This window comes from Salvelinus namaycush, chromosome 8 (genome assembly GCF_016432855.1).
Source record: "Salvelinus namaycush isolate Seneca chromosome 8, SaNama_1.0, whole genome shotgun sequence".
Classification (NCBI taxonomy): Eukaryota; Metazoa; Chordata; class Actinopteri; order Salmoniformes; family Salmonidae; genus Salvelinus; species Salvelinus namaycush.
Genome location: NC_052314.1, coordinates 20,366,278 through 20,388,183, shown reverse-complemented (window position 1 = coordinate 20,388,183; position 21,906 = coordinate 20,366,278). Strand labels below are relative to the sequence as shown.

General features: G+C 45.2%; 1 protein-coding gene across 1 annotated transcript in view; it reads right to left on the bottom strand.

The window, feature by feature from the left end:
* Positions 1 to 21,906, bottom strand: part of LOC120052503 (ephrin type-B receptor 1-like) — a 120,673-nt gene that overhangs the window by 78,516 nt on the left and 20,251 nt on the right. Inside the window, exon 2 of the mRNA XM_038999451.1 lies at positions 19,629 to 20,313. Coding sequence (XP_038855379.1) covers positions 19,629 to 20,313 — 685 coding nt within the window. The remainder of the gene's footprint in view (positions 1 to 19,628; positions 20,314 to 21,906) is intronic.

Genomic DNA, 21,906 nt, shown 5'->3' with positions numbered 1-21,906 from the left:
CTCAGAAAAAAAAATTGTAGACCTCCACAAGTCTGGTTCATCCTTGGGTGCAATTTATAAACGCCTGAAGGTACCACGTTCATCTGTCAAACAATAGTACGCAAGTACAAACACCATGTGACCACGCAGCCGGCATACCGCTCAGGAAGGAGATGCGTTCTGTCTCCTAGAGATGAACGTACTTTGGTGCAAAAAGTGCAAATCAATCCCAGAACAACAGCAAAGGACCTTGTGAAGATGCTGGAGAAAACAGGTACTAAAGTATCTATATCCACAGTAAAACGAGTCCTATATCGACATAACCTGAAAGGCCGCTCAGCAAGGAAGAAGACACTGCTCCAAAACTGCCATAAAAAAGCCAGACTACGGTTTGCAACTGCACATGGAGACAAAGATCTTACTTTATGGAGAAATGTCCTCTGGTCTGATGAAACAAAAATAGAACGGACCATCGTTATGTTTGAAGGAAAAAGGGGGAGGCGTGCAAGCCGAAGAACACCATCCCAACCGTGAATGGCGGCAGCATCATGTTGTGGGGGTGCTATGCTGCAGGAGGGACTGGTGCACTTCACAAAATAGATGGCATCATGAGGATGGAAAATGATGTGGATATATTGAAGCAACATCTCAAGACATCAGTCAGGAAGTTAAAGCTTGGTCGCAAATGGGTCTTCCAAATGGACAATGACCCCAAGCATACTTCCAAAGTTGTGGCAAAATGGATTAAGGACAACAAAGTCAAGGAATTGGAGTTGCCATCACAAAGCCCTGACCTCAATCCTATAGAAAATGTGTGTGCAGAACTGAAAAAGCATGTGCGAGCAAGGAGGCCTACAAACCTGACTCAGTTACACCAGCTCTGTCAGGAGGAATGGGCCAAAATTCACCCAACTAATTGTGGGAAGCTTGCGGAAGGCTACCCAAACGTTAAACCCAAGTTAAACAATTTGAAGGCAATGCTACCAAATAATAATTGAGCGTATGTAAACTTCTGACCCACTGGGAATGTGATGAAAGAAATAAAATCTGAAATAAATAATTCTCTCCACCATTATTCTGACATTTCACATTCTTAAAATAAAGTGGTGATCCTAACTGACCTAAGACAGGGAATTTTTACTAGTATTAAATGTCAGGAATTGTGAAAAACTGAGTTTAAATGTATTTGGCTAAGGTGTATGTAAACTTCCGACTTCAACTGTATATTATTATATATAAAAATAATGAGCTTGTTTGTTCATATTAAGCTGCTTGAAGAATCCCCGCTATGGTGGCAAGATTGCATAATCACACCACGCCAGGACAACATAAACAGCCATTACAGAGAATGCTAACTGCTCATCTGCCTTTCCAAGTGTGAATTGGCATGTGAATGTGTCAAGCTAAATAAGTGGATTTGTATTTGTCCCTCATCTAGGCAAGCTTGACTCGATACCAGCCTGCTCCGAGGCTCCAACCGAACAGATTTTCTTCATGTTCTTGATCTGATTCTGGGCACCCTCCATGCAACATTTAAACGGATCGCACAACCCGACAAGAGAAGAATGGCTACAGCTGAATTTGTTCAAAGAAGAATTGAAGGCAGAAGAAAGGGATTCCAAACTACAGTTGATACACAGAGGCAGTAATACCTCCTGTGCTACAGTTATATGAAGTGGTGCATTATGGTGGCATTAAATCATCACTTGTTTAAGTATTCTGCTGCGTGTAGAAGTTAACTTATTATCTCATGACTAAGGAATGGTCCCAGCGTGGAGCTGTCGCTCTGAAATCAGTTGCCTGAACGCAATTCACATTTCCATAATCCCTCTGCAGTAAGTGGCATTGCACCATGACTCCACAGTCTATCCTCCACTAAATTGCCTTTCTCCCACTCTCAGCAGATAAGACTAAAGACAGATTTTTTTTTGCTAAGTTGCAGTAAGTGAGAGAACTCATGGGACATTAATTCATGCTTCAATATCTTATCCACTCCAGAAAACCGTTGTTTAAAAAAAACAGGCATGTGACATGTAGTATGACAGAAATAAGAGCCAGGATCCAGTATAAGGAAAAGTAGATCCCAAGAGAGAATCTATCAAACTTACCTAAGCATATCTTACAGTATGTACTGCTACAGCAATTAAGAAACAGAAAACACTAGCTCTCTTACTAAGCCAAATGTTTTAACGATCATTTTCTCTACAAGCCATTACCTCAGCACAGGCTCTCAAACATCCTTCCCAGTGAACACAGAAATGGGCTAATGTAATTATAGGGTTGGAAGCATCGCATTGCATTGATTTTCTTATTAAGGAGTTTGGGAAGCCAGATCAGGTGGCCTATCCAGTTCTTGGAAATTATTTTCCCAGGCAGGCGGCCTTAGATCTGTGTGATAGCCTGATTGCCCACGTCTCCTTGTTCACTGTACAGCTGCTTCCTTCCACCTTCTCAAGTCATTTCAACCTCCAAATTAAAACCCAGACTACTCTTGGAACTGATAAGAGCACAAAATTGAATTCCTATTTTTTCTCTCTCGGATGAGTACTCGATCCGGCTGCGCTCAGGCAAGGCAGGCATAGGGAAGTGGAGGGAAAATGTCCTCTATGCTGGTCTTTAAACACACAAAAAGGCAGCCTAGTAGATTACCTGCATTTCACCTTGGCAGTTTACATTGTGTGGATGAGCTTTGTTTTCAAATACAGTACGTCCATTTTACACATATATTTCATTCTTTTGAAATAGTTACAACTGGAAAAAATGTTTGGAGTTGGAGCAACACACCTCTGATGCAAAGTCCTGCTCAGAGGCCTGAGCTCAGATGCGCTGCTCTTTTCACTCTCTCTAGCTAGAAGTGTTTGTCAAAACCCTGCTGAGTCCTGTCCTTCCCTGCCAGTCACACAGAGCCTGCAGGCCTGTGACAGCAGAGGTGGTATGGTAAATAGCGCTAAGTAGCAGAGGTGGTATGGTAAATAGCGCTAAGTAGCAGAGGTGGTATGGTAAATAACACTAAGTAGCAGTGGTGGTATGGTAAATAGCGCTAAGTAGCACGGGGTGGTATGGTAAATAGTGCTAAGTAGCACGGGGTGGTATGGTAAATACAGCTAAGTAGCACGGGGTGGTATGGTAAATAGCGCTAAGTAGCAGAGGTGGTATGGTAGATAGCGATAAGTAGCAATGTTGGTATGGTAAATAGTGCTAAGTAGCACGGGGTGGTATGGTAAATAGAGCTAAGTAGCATGGGTGGTATGGTAGATAGCGATAAGTAGAAAGGGTTGGTATGGTAGATAGCGCTAAGTAGCACAGGGTGGTGTGGTAGATAGCGCTAAGTAGCACAGGGTGGTGTGGTAGATAGCGATAAGTAGCACAGGGTGGTATGGTAGATAGCGATAAGTAGCACAGGGTGGTATGGTAGATAGCGATAAGTAGCACAGGGTGGTATGGTAGATAGCGATAAGTAGCACAGGGTGGTATGGTAGATAGCGATAAGTAGAACAGGGTGGTATGGTAGATAGCGATAAGTAGAACAGGGTGGTATGGTAGATAGCGATAAGTAGCACAGGGTGGTATGGTAGATAGCGATAAGTAGCACGGGGTGGTATGGTAGATAACGATAAGTAGCACGGGGTGGTGTGGTAGATAGCGATAAGTAGCACAAGGTGGTATGGTAGATAGCGATAAGTAGCACGGGGTGGTATGGTAGATAGAGAAGTAGAAAGGGTTGGTATGGTAAGAGTGGGGCCAGAAAGAAGGGATAAATAAGCAGCATACTTTTAAAACAACATAATGACAACATGTTATTTTCCTTTCTTCTCTTTCAGTCTTATTTTTCAATGGCTAATCCGTTCCTGGAAGCTATACACTTCTATAAGCATATAAAACAAGCATATACAGCATAGCTGTCATAAAGAGCATTACTTTAGAATCTTATAGCATTATGATGAAAAGGGCCGTTTGTCACAGAAACAGTGAAGACTGAAAATAAAGCTGTGGACCCACAGAGACGCCGTATTGTCTTGCAGCAAAGGACTCAGGCCTATACTTTGATATATGTAGTTAAACTCGGCCAGGGCAGTCACTTAAAAGAGATACAACCCAGAGTCCATATGTCCGGTAGTTGCCACAAAAGTTTTCTTCATATCATCACTATTGCACTGATGTGCAGGGTCTGGAACACAACATTTGGATCTGCACTGGTCCAATAACACACCATTCTGACATACAGTACATGTTATAGCACATTCCTTTTTCAGAGGGTCAAGTACATCTAGAACCATAATGAAAATATAAAAATGACTGCTTTTTAAGTGGGAAATCAGGGTAGGGGGCAAAGCAGCATAATTTCAGTGATGCGAGAGTTATGACAACACAGCTGCTTGACAACATGATCAAGCAAACATAGCACTTTGCGAGATCATTGATCAGTTGTTAACCAGCCCATTGGCAGAGTGAGGAGCTGATGACGCGCTGGACTCCGGGTAGAGGGGTCAGTACCCGGACACAGTGCTGACAGACATACAGATCAAAAGGCCTCCAGACAGAACAACAGCTGTAGAGTGAGAGAACAGAGATGGGACCAGTGGGACGGTGAGGAGCAACAATGAGAGGATATCAGCTGACAGAGCACGCCCTGCCACCGTGGGACACAGACAGGGATACAGGGTCTAAGCTACACATGGTCCATGGTATGGGGGTTCAGCCTGACAGCTATATTCTACCATCTTGTCTTAATAACTATCATCCATTCCACCAAAGTTAGAAGTATTGGTGTCCAAAGACTTCATAAACAGAGTGAGGGAATAAAGTGATAGGTATACAGTCATATTGTTTTCTCTCTGCTGTCTGTTAAAGAGAGAACAGGCCCACAGGGTGTCTCTTTGCTCTCCTCGGGCGAAGGCAGAACTCAACAGAAGCTCAGGGTCACTCTTTGTTCTGGGATCTGTTAGCCAGGGATTAGAGATGAAGGGAGAGTTGATGGAGGGATGAGAGAGGAGAAAGAGAGAGAGAGGCAAACGGAGAAGAGAGGAGAGAGAGGAAGAGATTCATCCCTACCCTCGACAGAGCCATGGTGTGGGGTGGGTTTTTATGTGAAGCGGTGGCGCTGGCCTTAAATACTGTGAACATTTGAAATCTCTTTCTTTCTCTCAAGACAGACAAACACACACATACGTAATGCATATGCACATTCACATTCATGCACTCTGCATATGTATTTTCTGCTCAAGTCTGACCCTAGTAAATGGGATTCTTGTTTGACATTTTCATTCCCATTGTCTCCTGTCTGCCAAGAACACATTTTGCAAACCACTGTAAATGTGCTCAGCCAGGGACAAAAGCACAGCCCACAATCCAGTCAGCCAAAGAAAGGTTAGAGTGTAAACCTTACAGCAAAACATTTGCAGATGTGCCAGCACAGAAACATGATTGAGCCTAAGCTAATATTTTCCTGTCTGCATATCATTTCCTTCAGGGTGGGTCCAATCCACCTGCAGCTTGTGCCAGGCAGGGAAGAGAATCCTGGATCAGTGAGGAACCAGAGGTCATCCCTCTCCACATACCTCACTCCAGAGACTGCATGGGCATCAACACTCGTCATCTACAGTATGCATGCCATTCCTGTATCAAGGGTTGAGAGGGACATCATTACTCACAATATAATATAGAACCCTTCTAGACGAGGCTAAAACTAACCAAAGCCCATGGCTAAACATGGGAAGAGAGAGGAGAGAGAGGGGGGGAGAGCGAGAAAGTGAAAGAGACAGAGACAGAGAGGGAGGGAGGGACAGAGAGAGGGACAGAGAGAGGGAGGAAGAGACAGAGAGAGAGAGAGAGAGGAAGAGAGAGAAAGCGAGGAAGAGAGAGACAGAGAAAGGGGAAGAGACAGAGAGAGGGGAAGAGACGAAGAGGGAGAGAGAGAGAGAGAGAGATGAAGAGACAGAGCGAGAGAGAGAGAGGAAGAGACAGAGAGAGAGAGAGGAAGAGACAGAGAGACATAGAGATAGGAAGAGACAGAGAGAGGAAGAGACAGAGACAGACAGACAGACGAAGAGAGAGAGACAGAGAGAGAGAGAGAGAGCGAGAGAGAGAGAGAGAGAGAGAGAGAGAGAGAGAGAGAGAGAGTCTCAGCCTGGGGAGACGGGGGGAGGAATGACAGCAAACATATTGGATTAAAATGAATGGGGCATACAGATCTGGTCTATCAGGTGAGAGCTGTAAATCCACAGGCCTGAGATCAGCCTGTAGACCTGAGAGTCCAGACATATGGAAACCCAGAGCTGACCATAAATCAGTGAGATCACACATGACCCATGTATCAAACAGCATCATACATTTCTGAATTTGATAGAACTTTTATGAAGCTTGAATCTACATGGGTTACCAAATAAGTACACTTAAGTGAACCACTTCATGGTTCGATCCCGGGCTGTATCACAACCGGCTGTGATCTGGAGTCTCATAGGGCATTATTGGCCCAGCGTCATCAGGGTTAGGGGAAGGTTTGGCTGGGGTAGGCCGTCATTGTAAATAAGAATTTGTTCTTAACTGACTTGCCTAGTTAAATATAAAACAATTATGTGACAGGTTATATGTAGATTGTTTACTGCATCAGAGCAGAGCAACAGGTTTGCAGGGTGCATGGATAACTTGTACTCACAGTAACCAAAATGGGCATTTATAAGAAATCCAAAAGTACCCAAAAGAGCAATATTTATATCAGAAAGAATCAAACTGACTATTAATTAGTCTCAGTGAGTGACAGGGAATGGGTTACTAGCCAGTAGCAGTATAAACAGGATGCATGGTTTATAGGAAGGGCAGTAGTCACCCTGTGACCCCGAAAGAGGTTGTTCCTCTACTTAGACACCAGAGTACCTCAGTCTGGGAGCTGGGGCAGACCAGGGTCATGACCCCACTTGACGGGCCGGCTGATTTGCTGTGTTGACCTGCAGTTAAAGCAGCGTGGGCTCCAAAACAGGATCCTCACGGTCACAGGATGTTAGTGTGTGTCTCCTCAGAGCCCTGCTGAGAGCCCTGCTGAGAGCCCTGCTGAGAGCCCTGCTGAGAGCCCTGCTGAGAGCCCTGCTGAGCCCTGCTGAGAGCCCTGCTGAGCCCTGCTGAGAGCCCTGCTGAGAGCCCTGCTGAGAGCCCTGCTGAGAGCCCTGCTGAGAGCCCTGCTGAGCCCTGCTGAGAGCCCTGCTGAGAGCCCTGCTGAGAGCCCCGCCTGGCACTGATGGATCACCACACATTTCCCCTAACTGCAGCTAACTCACACATGCCGACACACACACACCAACATAAACATACACAGACACACACAAACATTTTTCATTCAGTCTGTCTCTCAAATTCATGTCTGCATGGTCTTCCATCTCCCTGTCCTATCTGTCTCAGTCATGGCTTTTCTCCAGTGTCTTAGTAGATATGATACCAGTGGTCATAAGTCTGCTGTTTATCTGACCTCTTATCTGGAGACCGACGACTCCCATCAGCCTCTCATTCGGAGATGACAGAGCAGAGGGCACTGCAGCAGGAGATGAAACACTCTGACTAAATTGAGAGATGCAGTCCAGGAGCAAAAGAGCTCTGATAGCATCTCATATTATTCCTTTAGTTACACTATTTATACAAAAGTATGAGGACCCCCATTCAAATGAGTGGATTCGGCTATTTCAGCCACACCCGTTGCTTACAAGTGTATACAATCGAGAACACAGCCATGCGATCTCCACCGACAAACATGGCAGTAGAATGGCCTTACTGAAGAGCTCAGTGACTTTCAACTTTCAACTTTTATTTTTTTAACCTTTATTTAACTTCACATGTTATTGTGAAGTGGACACGTCTAGGAGTAACAACGGCTCAGCCGTGAAGTGGTAGGCCACACAAGCTCACAGAACAGGACCGCCGAGTGCTGAAGCACGTAGCATGTAAAAATCGTCTGTCCTCGGTTGCAATACTCACTACCGAGTTCCAAACAGACACTGGAAGCAACGTCAGCACAAGAAATGTTCGTCGGGAGCTTCATGAAATGGGGTTCCGTGACCGAGCAGCCACACACAAGCCTAAGATCACCATGCGCAATGCCAAGTGTCGGCTGGAGTGGTGTAAAGTTTGCCGCCATTGGACTGGAGTGATGAATCATGCTTCACCATCTGACAGTCAGACAAACTAATCTGGGTTTGGCGGATGCCAAGAGAACACTACCTGCCCCAATGCATAGTGCCAACTGTAAAGTTTGGTGGAGGAGGAATAATGGTCTGGGGCTGTGTTTCATGGTTCAGGCTCCATAGTTCCAGTGAAGGGAAATCTTAAAGCTACAGCATGCAATGACATTCTAGACAATTCTGTGGTTCCAACTTTGTGGCAACAGTTTGAGAAAGGATATTTTCTATTTCAACATGACAATGCCCCTGTGCACAAAGTGAGGTCCATACAGAAATGGTTTGTCCAGATCGGTGTGGAAGAACTTGACTGGCCTGCACAGAGCCCTGACCTCAACCCCATTGAACACCTTTGGGATGAATTAGAATGCCGACTGCGAGCCAGGTCTAATCGCATGACATCAGTGCCTGACCTCACTAATGCTCTTGTGGCTGAATGGAAGCAAGTCCCCGCAACAATGCTCCAACATCTTGTGGAAAACCTTCCCAGAAGAGTGGAGGCTGTTATAGCAGCAAGGGGATGACCAACTCCACATTAATGCCCATGATTTTGGAATTAGATTTTCGACGAACAGGTGTCCACATACTTCTGGTCATGTAGTGTATTATACCCACTGTATACCCCATCCACATCTCCCTCCAACTATAAAAGCATTGTAAAACTGTGTATGGGCCTATGTTCTTGGAGAGCAGATCTCTTTTACAAAAGCCCATTCACCATGGTTACACCGCAGCCGGTGCTCTCCTGGCATGTCCATGGTCTCCGTATTGAACAATAGTGGTGTCCAGCAACATACGGCATCGCCTGTGAAATCTGGAGGGCGGGACGCAGTGCCAGCCCTAAACTTTGGGGATTTGTTTGGTACAGAGGAAAGCTGGCAGGGCCCGATGTCTCCAGCCTAGCTAGCGATCAAAGCTTTGGGAGACAGGGGGATTGTGGGATTGGGGGGTGGCATGCCAACAGCACACAGCATAGCCCAAACAGATGAGCCTGCTACCAGAAACACATTATCATTCAGAGGGCAGGGCAACCTCATCCAGACTCAGCCATGGAGCTCTCAATCCTCAGCAACGCTGAGCTACGCAATAGCACTGTGACTCTGTTTCTCTCTGACTGAGACACCCCACAAGATAGTGAGATACCAGGGAGATAGCGCCATGAGACAGAGTTCCAAAGCTGATATAGATAAATAACTTAAATTTCAATGAATAATTACCATTACTGCCAGCGTAGTCATTATCATTGTCATCCGGGGCCATGCTGTGTTATGCATTCCTTTAATGCCTGCCTGAAATGCTCAAGTGACAGTATCATAGTAGATCTGGATTGAAGATTTATGTTTTTTCTCCACATGGCGTGGGCACTGTCCCCAAGGTCACACAGCCTGGAACCTTCCACTGTACCACACACACACACACACACACACACACACACACACACACACACACACACACACACACACACACACACACACACACACACACACACACACACACACACACACACACACACACACACATGCACACGCACACACACAGACACACTCCTATTTGAGGGTGGTCTCTCTGCATAGTGTGTCCAATGAAATGACATTGGCGCCTGGCACTGGCTTTGATCAGGGCTCAGGCCAGAGCAGATGAGTGAGCAGGATTAGAGTGGCATGTCACTGCCACCTGACCTGACCTATGAGCCACCAGTGGATAGAGGGGTGGTGAAAGAGAGAAGGCAGGGAAATTAATAGAGATGAAGGGATGGGTGGCTGGCCTCCATTAGCTCAGCAGATGGTGGGGATCAGGAGTTCAGGACTCTCTCTTCCCCTCTGCACCCTGCAGAGAGCTGCTCATCAGAGGAATAGACACAGCCCAAACGAGGGGGGCACAGGGTCACACACAGCCGCCTGGATCCTGAGATGAGGTCCACCATGTCACTACTATTACAGTCTATATAGGGAGCTCTCTGTCATAGCAGTTACTGAGGCCTAATGAGAGAGAAAGAGAGAGAGAGAGAGAGAGAGAGAGAGAGAGAGAGAGAGAGAGAGAGAGAGAGAGAGAGAGAGAGAGAGAGAGAGAGAGAGAGAGAGAGAGAGAGAGAGAGAGAATGAGTTTGAGTGTGAGTGTGAACTTGCTTGCGTGAATGTGTGTGGCATCACTTAATCCAAATATAGGTGGTGCCAAATATATTTCCCTTCTGATGAGGCCAGATGGTACCTAATTTGTCAAAAAAATGCAGCCATTGATTACACAACAAACAAGTGAGCAGACAAGCAAATGTCTGTCCCATAATGAAAAGTCAAATGAAAATCAGTAGCAGATAACACTTGATTTTTCAATTAAATGTCTAAAAAAAAAAACACACATGTAAATGAAATGTAGCTAGCTAGTTGACCTAATGACAAATTACAATTTAATCTTTTTGTGAATTTAAAGAAGTGAATATAACTGCACTATCAGCCCAGGGAGGCCTGACAAACTTTTAGAGGCTATACATCGCAGTGCTCCATTTAACACTACAGCTGGACCATGCATAATTCCTGTGCAAGGCTATGACTCAATGGTTACAGACAACATATGCACATGCGTTTTGTAGAGACAACACTCCCCCAAAAAACCTTCTCCACTCTGTTGTTGCTGCTCACTGGCTAATTATATGTTCAAGTTAGGGAGGGAGGAATCGTTAATGGACTGTCTCTCTATCCATAAACCCCAGGAGGGCCCCAGTCTTGTTGAGGTCCACAGCAGGGGTGCCCAGGGGCTGCAAATTAATCACAAACTAACAACATAGCCCGCACTTGCAAAACATTCCCTGTGGATATTAGCACCCGCTAGCGTTCTCCGAGACATACGTGCCCATTGCATTCCACTACACACTAGCCACTACCCAACTACACTACACGCAACTGCATGCTCAGCTGGGTGTCGCACACAACGTCAATTATTCAACATGAGCCCAGTGTGGATCATCATTATCAGTGTTTCATCACGCCTGTGGATAGTACTCCCCATTCACATCCTTACCTTTCAGAAAATATTCATTACACATCAAAATAAATGCACGGATGTGGGACATCTTTTCTAATTGTATTCATTTCCTCTGTGCTAATGACAGGATGGTAAATTACAGATTCATAAAACAGATGGGTTCACATAGGATTCAATGATGCTAATGCTAAATTAAACCCATCAGGTGCAATGAATGGATACCAACTTTGCCACACATCCAAACTTACCACTAAGCAAGGTAAAGTTGCCATTTTAGAGTTTCTGCATTGTATAGTCAATGAAAAGCTATGAAAACCCAATCTGCACCCAGCATGACGAGTGAAACAATCTGTGCTCGGCCCCTGACGGGCAGGTGGGCGGGGAAAGTAGTGTGATGCCTGGAGTCCTCCATCTTGCCTGGGAGGTGGAGTGGAAAAACTCCAAGTTGGATGGCCCAGAGAGACACCGTGCATTCATCCACCTCTTCTTGGCCCAGCGGAGGGACTCGTTGAGCCACTCATCCCAGACTGGGCGCCTTCTCCGACTCGAGGGCTACGGCCCACCAGAGCCGGCCCCTGAAAGACGGAGCTCCACATCATCACCATGCTACAGCCCCTACCTGTCTCTGTCTAGCTCGGTCTCTCAGTCATATAGCAGCTCAGAGTCCCAGACACACACACACACACACACACGGCACACTGAATGGCCACATGTGCTTTGCACAGACAGACACAGACATGCGTACATGCAAACATACAGTGACAAGAGGGGTTTGAAGAGGAGTCCTTGACAGTTGGACAGAAGAACAGTGGCTGAAGGCAGAGAGAAACAAAGAGCGAGCGAGACAGAGAGATGAAGGAGATGGAGGGTGGAGGGGACAGAGAGCAAGGTGGTTGCCATGGTGAAATAGCAGTCTATGAGCTGGCAGATAGAATACATGACCTTGACCTTGTCATCTAATTTAAATATCCAACCTCTGTTTTGTCTGGAGGCCTTCCAGATCTAATTTCAATTACCCTTCCTTGTCGTTTGACTTTTTCCAATCCCACATTTAGCCTGCACATTCACAATTTAGAGTGAGTGAGTGAGTGAGTGAGTGAGTGAGTGAGTGAGTGAGTGAGTGAGTGAGTGAGTGAGTGAGTGAGTGAGTGAGTGAGTGAGTGAGTGAGTGAGTGAGTGAGTGAGTGAGTGAGTGAATTATCATTAACAAACCCTGCAATGCCAAGAGCTGAGCAAAGAAAAGAGTCCCCTCATCCAGCTGGTCCTGGGGCTGTTCTACTAACACACTGAAGCCTCATGACCAGAACATCCAATCAATCAGAATATACCAAATTACAACACAGTCAAAACAAATCTACATTACCTATTGGGAAACTAAATGCAAAAAGTTAAATGCAGTGCTATCTGGCCCTAAATTGACAGTACACCATGGCAAACTATTTGACCATGGTTGCTGATCAAAACCTTAGAAAAACCTTGACAAAGTGCAGGCTCAGTGAGTACAGCCTTGCCATTGAGAAGGATAGACACAGTAAAACCTGGCTCCCCGTTGTAGAGTAAAGTCTGTGCAACCACAGTGTCGAGGCCCAACTGGTTAACAACACCTCGATCCAGAAAGCTCTCATCGGCACCTGAATCTATAAGAGCAGATAGAGGAAAAGCCTGGCTCTCCCACACAAGGTTGGCCTCAAACAGGGGTCTGGGGGAAGATGGGCCGGCGATTTGACTCAACAGTATTTTCCCCATAAAGGCCGAGCATCCTCTTACTGGACGCAGGGAACAAGTGGAGACCAGGTGGCCAACCTGGCCACAGTATAGACAGCTCCTAGTATCGATACGCCGCTGCCTCTCCTCTGGAGATAGATGGGTCCGGCCGAGCTGCATGGGTTCAGGCTTAGAACATGCCTGGGGTAGGGATGCACCGAAGCAGATGTTAAGGAACTTGCAACCCTACCTACCCTCTCCCTCCGACGCTCCCGGAGACGGTTGTCAATGCGGATAGTGAGAGAAATGAGTTCATCAAGATCATCAGGCTCCTCCCTGGACACCAACTCATCCTTGAGGGTCTCAGTGAGTGAGTTCCAGAATGCTCCTTGAAGAGCCTCCTCATTCCAACCGCTCTCTGCGGCGAGGGTGCGGAACTCACATTCCATTTCAGCAACACTCTGGGAGCCTTGATGGAGGGACAGACCACCCGCAGCCCGGGTGGTCGAAGACCTTCCTCATCTCCTCTTTGAATATGCTATAGGAGAAGCAAATGGGTGACTGTCACTCCCACACAGTAGTGGCCCAGGAAAGCACTGCACCACAGAGGCAACCAATCAAAAACTAAATCTTGGCTCGTTCACTAGCATAAGAGCTGGGCTGTTGCTCAAATACTAGTGAACATTTTACTAGAAAAGCTCTGCAAGCTCCGAGGTTACCATCGTAGTGCTCTGGAGTAGGAACAAACGGCTCCCGGGATGGAGAGGAAGGACTTGGGACAGGTTGTGAGCTCTGAGCGAAGGTTCGGCCCTGTAGGACAGACAGGCTCTGTGAAAACTCATTGATAGTTTCCAGAAGGGTTTTTAGGGATGACTCGGTGAAGACTCGGTGAGCACAGTCTGGCTGTAGAGACTGGTCGTCACAGGCAAACCTGGCTGCCCAGAGAGGACAGGCTGTACTCACTCTGCTCGAAGGGTGAGGTAGAGATAGAGCTGCATTTCCTATTACACTGTGACAAATACTCAGACCTAAGAGAATCTTTCTTTACCAAAATGATCATTCAATACAAAGAATTTGTAGAATAAATAATCAAATATTTATTGGGTGAAAAGCCAAAATGTGCAAAGCCAAATATGTGTCCTCCTGCCACCACCTGAGGGACAGCCAGTGAAAAGTGCAATGTAATGTCAATAATATTTTAAATTTTAATTTTTGGGGCTTTCATACCATGTTATGTGGCTTCTCAGTCAGGTTGAGATTGGTCAACTACCATTGCTTTAATGTATTATTATTCTCATTAATATTGCTGTTATGGTAATCACATTTCCACTACTACTATTATGATTGCTGTTGGTCCCACCATTTTTTGTTATATGTATACTTTGACAATGTAAGTAATTTAACCTGCCATGTCAATAAAGTCTACTGAATTGAATTGAGAGAGAGCGAGAGAGCGAGAGATATGTCCATTACAATAGAAGAGCAGAGAGCGGCGGTTTTAAAGTCAGGGCCATGCTCTCTATGGAGCAGACACCCAAGGCCACAGAATGACACTGAGAAGGACATCCACAGAACAGAACAGAGGCTGCCAGGGTCTGTGAAGCTGAGCTGCTGGGAACTTCACACGTATCAGATCCATGTCTCCCAGGGCCAGGCTCTGATTTCTCTCTGTAGTAGCCCCGCTGTTCGCCAGATTTGCTGGAGCTCACAGTTAGATTAGAAACCATCTTGTGTCACCCCTGACAAATGGTGCAACAAAACAACATGTTTGGCTTTTGGGCGATCGCTCTCTTGTTCTTTTTTCAAACTTTTTTTAAGCACCCACCCGACCCTCTCTTCCCCTTTGTTTCTCTCATTCCCTCACTCCCCAGGCATCTCTCTGAGCTGAAACATTGGAGCACTTGTTTGTTTAAACAGTATTTTTTTTCAAGCAGGCAATGTTTGCGGGCAGCCTCACCAGGGGGTCCTGAAAGCAAAGCATGGGCAGCAACTGATCAATAGTTTTTCTGTCTCAGTGAGAGGGATGTTATGTGCCAAGTCACACAGACACAATCTGTATGTAAGAAACACAGACAAACCAAGTCCCTCTTTATCACATGCAAACAGAAACAAATGTGCATGTTTTACCTCCCTTAAACTATAACTTGCTCACTCTCTCTCATCCCTGTTTGACCTCTCCACCAGACCTCCCAGCCTATCTATCCCCCTCGGTGGGGCTATCTATGCCTACAGATTCCCCCTCTATAAAGTATGAATGAGTGAGAGGAATATTGAGTGGCTCTATCCAATTCTGAATTCTATTCGGCTCTGAGGAGGTTGCTGCAGAATGCCAAATGAAGAATATCTCTCTGCCTGTTACAGTGAGAAACCGCCCTCAGCCCCTTGAGCGGCTGTGCCCCCTCTCTGTGCCCCCTCTCTGTGCCCCCTCTCTGTGTCCCCTCTCCTGTCCCCTCCACAGCAGACAGGGGTACCAATTCATTCACCTCTGCCAGCCTTGCCAGCTGATCATCAGGCACCATCCATAAATAACAACCCCCTGATGAGTCAGTCTGCACTTAACACCCGAGGATAAGCAGTCAATCAGGAGGGCAGTGAATCTACTGTCCTCTGCTGCAGCCTACTGCATGTTGAATAAAGTTATTTGAATATTTGAAATATTAATGTCAATGCGTCTGGAAGCCATAGAGAGCAGGTGCTTCTCTTCATTCTGTCCCTGCATATCTATATGCAGAGCAGTATGGTGCCTCTGGTTCAAGGGAGAGGTGCATTCTGGGATGGCTAAAGAGAGGGGTTTTGGAATGAGTCAGACATCAGGGGATCTGGTCATTGGAATAATGCACAGTAGTGGGACAAGGAGTTCCCTACCTATCTAGTGAATGATGCAAACAGTCACACAGGATGAGGAACACTAGGTTACTTGGCAAACGTATAATTCAACTTTACAATAGTTTCTGCTAATGTCACCAGCCACTGTGTAGACCCAGCGACACAATTTAAGAACACTTGCACCGCAAAGAATCACCCATCAATGTGTAGCCTGACTGATTCATTTAGAATTTGTCCTCTGCAGAATCTATACTTTATAGTGCCCCTGTGAGACAAAGTCTCTGCTGTCATTGAACAAAGGAACTGCACAGAATATAAGTCACCACATTTAGAGCCTAAGGTATCGCCCATGGTCTCTCCTGTATAATATATTCAGTCAGCCCAACCACGGTGGCCTTTACCCCTTTACTTTATCCTCCTCTTCCTCTTTCCTTGCTCTCCCCCTCTTTCTCTCTCTCTAATCATGTGCTTTAAATAGATATGAGGTGTATTTAAGCTTGTAAATGAAGTAATCTGGTTTGAACATACCTGGCCAAGTAATAAGATCACTTAAAATAATTCCCCCTCCCCCAATCTGCACAGATAAAGAGGGGAGGAGGGAGATGCAAAAGTGTGAGACAACAAAATGGAATCAGAGACTCAATGGAAATAAATGATTCGATACCGAGAGAAAATGGAGCAAACAGACATTGTAGGAAAATAATCAAATAAATAGGGGAAAGGGCGTGGGAGGAGATAGAATAAGACAAAATAGATTATACCGTGACTTGCTGAGGCAGAGGGCAATAGCCTTTTGAAAAGCTGAGCTAATTTCCATGATTAATAATGCTGCTGAGCGCTGATTGGCAGATGTGGTTACTTGTGACAGGTGGTGGTTTCTTTTTACAGTATGATGTGGGGTTTCAACCGTAAGCCGACAGTTGTCCCTACACATTCGATGGAGGGGACAAGCTTGGAACAGACCAGTGTCTAGCTTTAGGTTGGCTGGGAAGCCCTAAGGTTGTGGTGGGGGGATTTTGGGTTAGATCTTGTATGGAGAGCAGTTGGAGACCTAGACGGTCAGCCGGACTTCACCACACCACATCTCCTCAGCAGCTCTAATCTCCTCAGGTCAGCCACACAGTGTTGACCTACCATCACATCTTTACTAACACTTCTGGGGCTGGTTTCACAAGGCTTTTTCTAATGATAAATGAAACATTCATCAGGCACTCCAAGGCTTTTCCAATGTGTTGGACTACTCATAGTCCTTTAAGATGGGCTCCTGAGTGGGGCAGGGGTCTAAGGCACTGCATATCAGTGCAAGAGGCATCACTGCAGACCCTGGTTCAATTCCAGGCTCTATCACAACCAGCCGTGATTGGGAGTCCCATAGGGTGGTGCACAATTGGTCCAGCATCGTTAGCCACGCTAGGCCGTCATTGTAAATAAGAATTTGTTCTTAACTGACTTCCGTAGTTAAATAAAGATAAAAAGGGATTGTAGATTTTTCATTCACGTTTATGCCTCAAAGCACTTGCATTTGAGTATACAGTGTCTTAAGAAAGAATTCCACCCTTTGACTTATTCCAAATTTTGTTGTGTTACAGCCTGAATTTAAAATGTAATAAATTCATTTTTTTCTCACACATCTACACACAATACTGCATAATGACAAAGTGAAACATGTTTTTAGAAATGTTTGCAAATGTTTTGAAAATGAAATACAGTCAATACTGAAGCAGCTTTGGCATTGATTACAGTTGTGAGTCTATCTGGGTACTGTAAGTCTCTAAGAGCTTTCCACACCTGGATTGTGCAACATTTGCCAATTATACTTTTCAAAATTCTTCAAGCTCTGTCAAATTTTTTGTTGATCATTGCTAGACAACCATTTTATTTTGGCATATATTTTCAACTAGATTTAAGTCACAACTGTAATTTGGCCACTCAGGAACCTTTACTGTCTTCTTGGTAAGTAACACCAGTGTAGATTTGGCCTTGTCTGATGGAAAGCAGACTGAACCAGGTTTTCCTCTAGAATTTTACCTGTGCTTAGCTCCATTCCGTTTATTTTTTATCCTGAAAAACTCTTCAGTTCTTAATGATTAAAAGCATACCCATAACATGATGCAACCACCACTATGCTTCAAAATATGGAGAGTGGTATTCAGTAATGTGTTGTTTGGATTTGCCCCTAACATAACACTTTGTATTCAGGGCAAAAATGTACTTTAAAAAAAAAATCTGTACAGGCTTTCTTCTTTTCACTCTATCATTTAGGTTAGTATTGTGGAGTAACTACAATGTTGTTGATCCATCCTCAGATTTCTCCTATCACAACCATTAAACTATGTAACTGTTTTAAAGTCACCATTGGCCTCATGGTGAAATCCCTGAGCAGTTTACTTACTCTCCAGCAACTGAGTTAGGAAGGATGCCTGTATCTTTGTAGAGACTGGGTGTATTTTCTGGTATACACCATCCGAATTGTAAATAATAACTTCACCATGCTCAAAGGGATATTCAATATCTGCTTTTTTTCTTACCCATTTACCATTAGAAATGTCTCAACTTTCTGACAAACAACTAAACATCAGAGACATACTTCATGGAGATAGATAATGCTAAGGTTTGATGCATGACTGAGCATATGAGCAGATAGACTGAAAGAAGGATGCTCAGAACCCATCACACAGACATAAAGGAAGAAGGCTGCTAATAATACACTGCAGAGCAGAGCCAGGCCAAGTCTCGCTTTTACGCCAGCACCATGTCACACTAACCCAAATAAACACCTTTACAACATTTTACTCACAAATTATACACATGTTCTGGCAAGCTTATTCCAACATTAGAGTGGCTATGATCTACTGCAGATATAAATCATATCCTTTACTCTCATATAGACATAGTGACACTTTAATTTCCATGATAAAACATTTAATCACTATTGGATGACACATACCTTATGTGACCGTCAGTACAGAAATCAGATCCACTATTTAACTGATCTAAATGGTCACCTCAGAGGCCAAATGAAGTCAACCACTCCCCAGCCAAGGACTCCACTAGGTCATCTGAGAAACAGACTCCATATTAGGTGGATGGGTTTAATATCTATATTATTGATCAGCCCATATAGCTGCAGATCGATCTTATCTGGTCTCCACACAGGCAGACTAGCAATCAGTGAGAGAAGATATGGGAGTCTAAAAGTGTGTGTGTGTGTGTGTGTGTGTGTGTGTGTGTGTGTGTGTGTGTGTGTGTGTGTGTGTGTGTGTGTGTGTGTGTGTGTGTGTGTGTGTGTGTGTGTGTGTGTGTGTGTGTGTGTGTGTGCATTTTCCTGAATGAAGTAATGCCAAGAATGGAACACAGAGGTCCTCCTTCTATGACACGAAGAAGATAAACATGGTAATTTGTGAACATAGTGTTGTGGGAGGAAAACATTCCATGCAGGTAGTTCACTGTAGATACTGCAGAGTGGAAAATCCAAACAGCTAAATCGGTCTGAACACAGTTTATGGAAAAACGTAATAACTTTGAATAACTTTATTAGCATGATAATGATAATTAAATTACTCTTTATAGAATAACCACAATTTAAAACCAGAATTTTCAAAATAAAGTACAATCAGCTTCTGGCTCCCTCTGTGCTTCTGACTGGCAATAGACAAAACAACCTTTTCTGTCCCTTGATGGGAAAAAATTATTACAATTATGAACTTTTCAAATATAATGCCTGCTGCTGGTTTAATCAGTCATCCCTAGGTACAGTTGTGATTGGCTAGCCGCCCACATACAGTAGCTATCCCCTGACAGTACTTATTGCCAGACGAAACAAAATGTCTGTTCCAGTGTCTGCCCTTACTTCATTTATCCTCACCACTGTTTCCGCAGTGAGACAATGCCTTCAAATGTTCAGTAGAACAGTATGACACAGTAAGACAAAGCGCCAGTGTGATAGGGGTTATTGTAAGTGAGGAGAACTGAACTCACCTCTACAGACGTTGCCGTTGTCTGGCTCAAAGCCAGCCTTGCAGGTGCAGCTCCCGATGGGAACCATCCACTCCCCATCTCCGTTGCAGTACAGCTTGATGGGAAAATCCACCTCCTCTGAGTTAGCGATGCACGTGCCTCTGGCAATGACCAAGGAGGTGCTCTCGGCACCCGTCATGGTCTCGGGGAAGTTGGCAAAGTTCTGCACCACGCTGGGGCACTTCTTATGGAAGACACGTACGGACAGCAGAGACATGCAGGCCCCGTAGTCCTGGAAGGCCAGGTAGAAACCATTATGAGACAGCGGGCCGAAGCTCCGCACCTCCGTGTTGACCTTCATCAATCGTCCACCGAAGTCCACCTGGGAGAAGCTCTCGTCAGCCGCAATGGTGTCCACCTTCAGGTAAGGGGCTTCCATCCAGAAGGCGGTTCCCTTGGTGGTGGCGATGACCGAGTCCGTCTCGTAGTAGTAGAGGTTGAAGGTCTCCTTACAGGAGCCGGGGACACTGGGGATGGAGCTGCAGTCACGTACGGTGAAACGCATCTCCACATAGACACGCTGAGCCCCTCGTCTGTCGATGAAGGTGGTAAGGAGCCAGTTGTTCTGGCTGGGCTCGAACACATTACACACCTGGTAGGTCCTGATGGTGTTGAGGTTCTCATCGTAACCACTCACCTCCTCCCACTGTGGAGAACACACACACACACACACACACACACACACAACAAACACAGAGACAAGTTAGAGTAAGGCTTCAATCAATCAACACAATCCACTCAGGCACAGCCAGGTAACCACAGACAAGTGGTCCAACTAAAATCAATCTTGGGCAGGTAGGACTGAGCAAGGCCTCACCACATTAGGACATTTGGTGCATTACAGACGTTGGATTATACATGGTATTGAATTAGAGCCTGAGCGAAAGGATGGCCCATAGCCTCAGAATGAGCTGCCTAGTTAATGGAGTCAGCATTAAAGCAGTACACACACACATTAGGAGGCTGTGAGCCGGCCATAAAGCACTGATAAGACTTAAGCACAGCCAATGCTTTCCCTACACCATTAATTCACACATTAATTCATTCACACATTACCAGTTCTGTGACGGACCAGGAGCACTTCTACTGTGCATTAACACCACTGGTAAATCCTTCATAATCATTACATAAATGTGTGTGTGTGCATTGTGTATGTGGGTGTGTTGTGTGTGTTGTGTATATGTGCAATATGATGATCTACTAATGGTCCTAATAATGTTGAAACGCCCACTTCTCCACATGATGAGCTCCTTATTTCCTTGGACCAAGGGATGGCCCACTCGAAGGCCACAGCAGCCCATAGTCTGGCAGATTAAGGAAGGCATGGATACAGAAACACTAGTGGAGAGTACACTACACACCAACCCCCTGGGAGTTCTTGTATTCTCCAACAAACCAGGCCTTCTTCAGGGAGGAGAGATGGATATGACGGTGTGTGGATGTGTGATGCATAAGGGTTGTGTGAAACGAGAGGTAACGTGGTGAGTTGTGGCTACTGGGGAGAACTGGAGCGGTGCATTGTGGGAGACGCTGTTGAAATAGTGGCCAGGAGGAGCAGATCACAGAAAGCTGAGATGATTAATGAGTTTACAGAGAGCCCTGACACAAGTTAAACCTTCTATTTTTTCTCAGCGCCTCTCCTTCGCTTTGCGCCTCTTCGTTGGGCTGACCATTCATCAGAATTAGAGCGACTTGTCCCTTTCAACACCAAGCAGACATTAATACAGCCAGGTACCAGCCACAGAGAGAGAGATGGAGGAGGGGTGCTCAGTGCAGCCAGAGCCAAGCTAAGGAGACCATCCATGTCCGCACTATCCAAAGATGACCTATTTTACACAACATAATTTGCTGTGCCATGCATCCACTGTTCCCTAACCAAGCAAACATGATGGCTGCCTTAAGAATCCAAAAAAAGGGACTTACTGTACTCTTGAACATTGTAATAGTGGAATGCACAAGGTGCAATTTCGAAATTGGGTAGTGCATCATCAGTTCCTCTTGTCATGTCAGTCATTGAATAGCTTAGATAGCTATTTATAGACTTGTCATAAATGTCCAGATCAACTAACCCGTGTCAGCTAATGTTTTTTTCAATTCCGTTTTTTAGGCTCATAGATATTATTGTACTTCTTTAGTCACTCAAATATCATGAGTACACATTAGACATAGCAAAACATACAGAATTGCAAGAAAATTTGCTTTAAAACTGCCAAAGTGTTTCTAAAATACCCTATGGGAA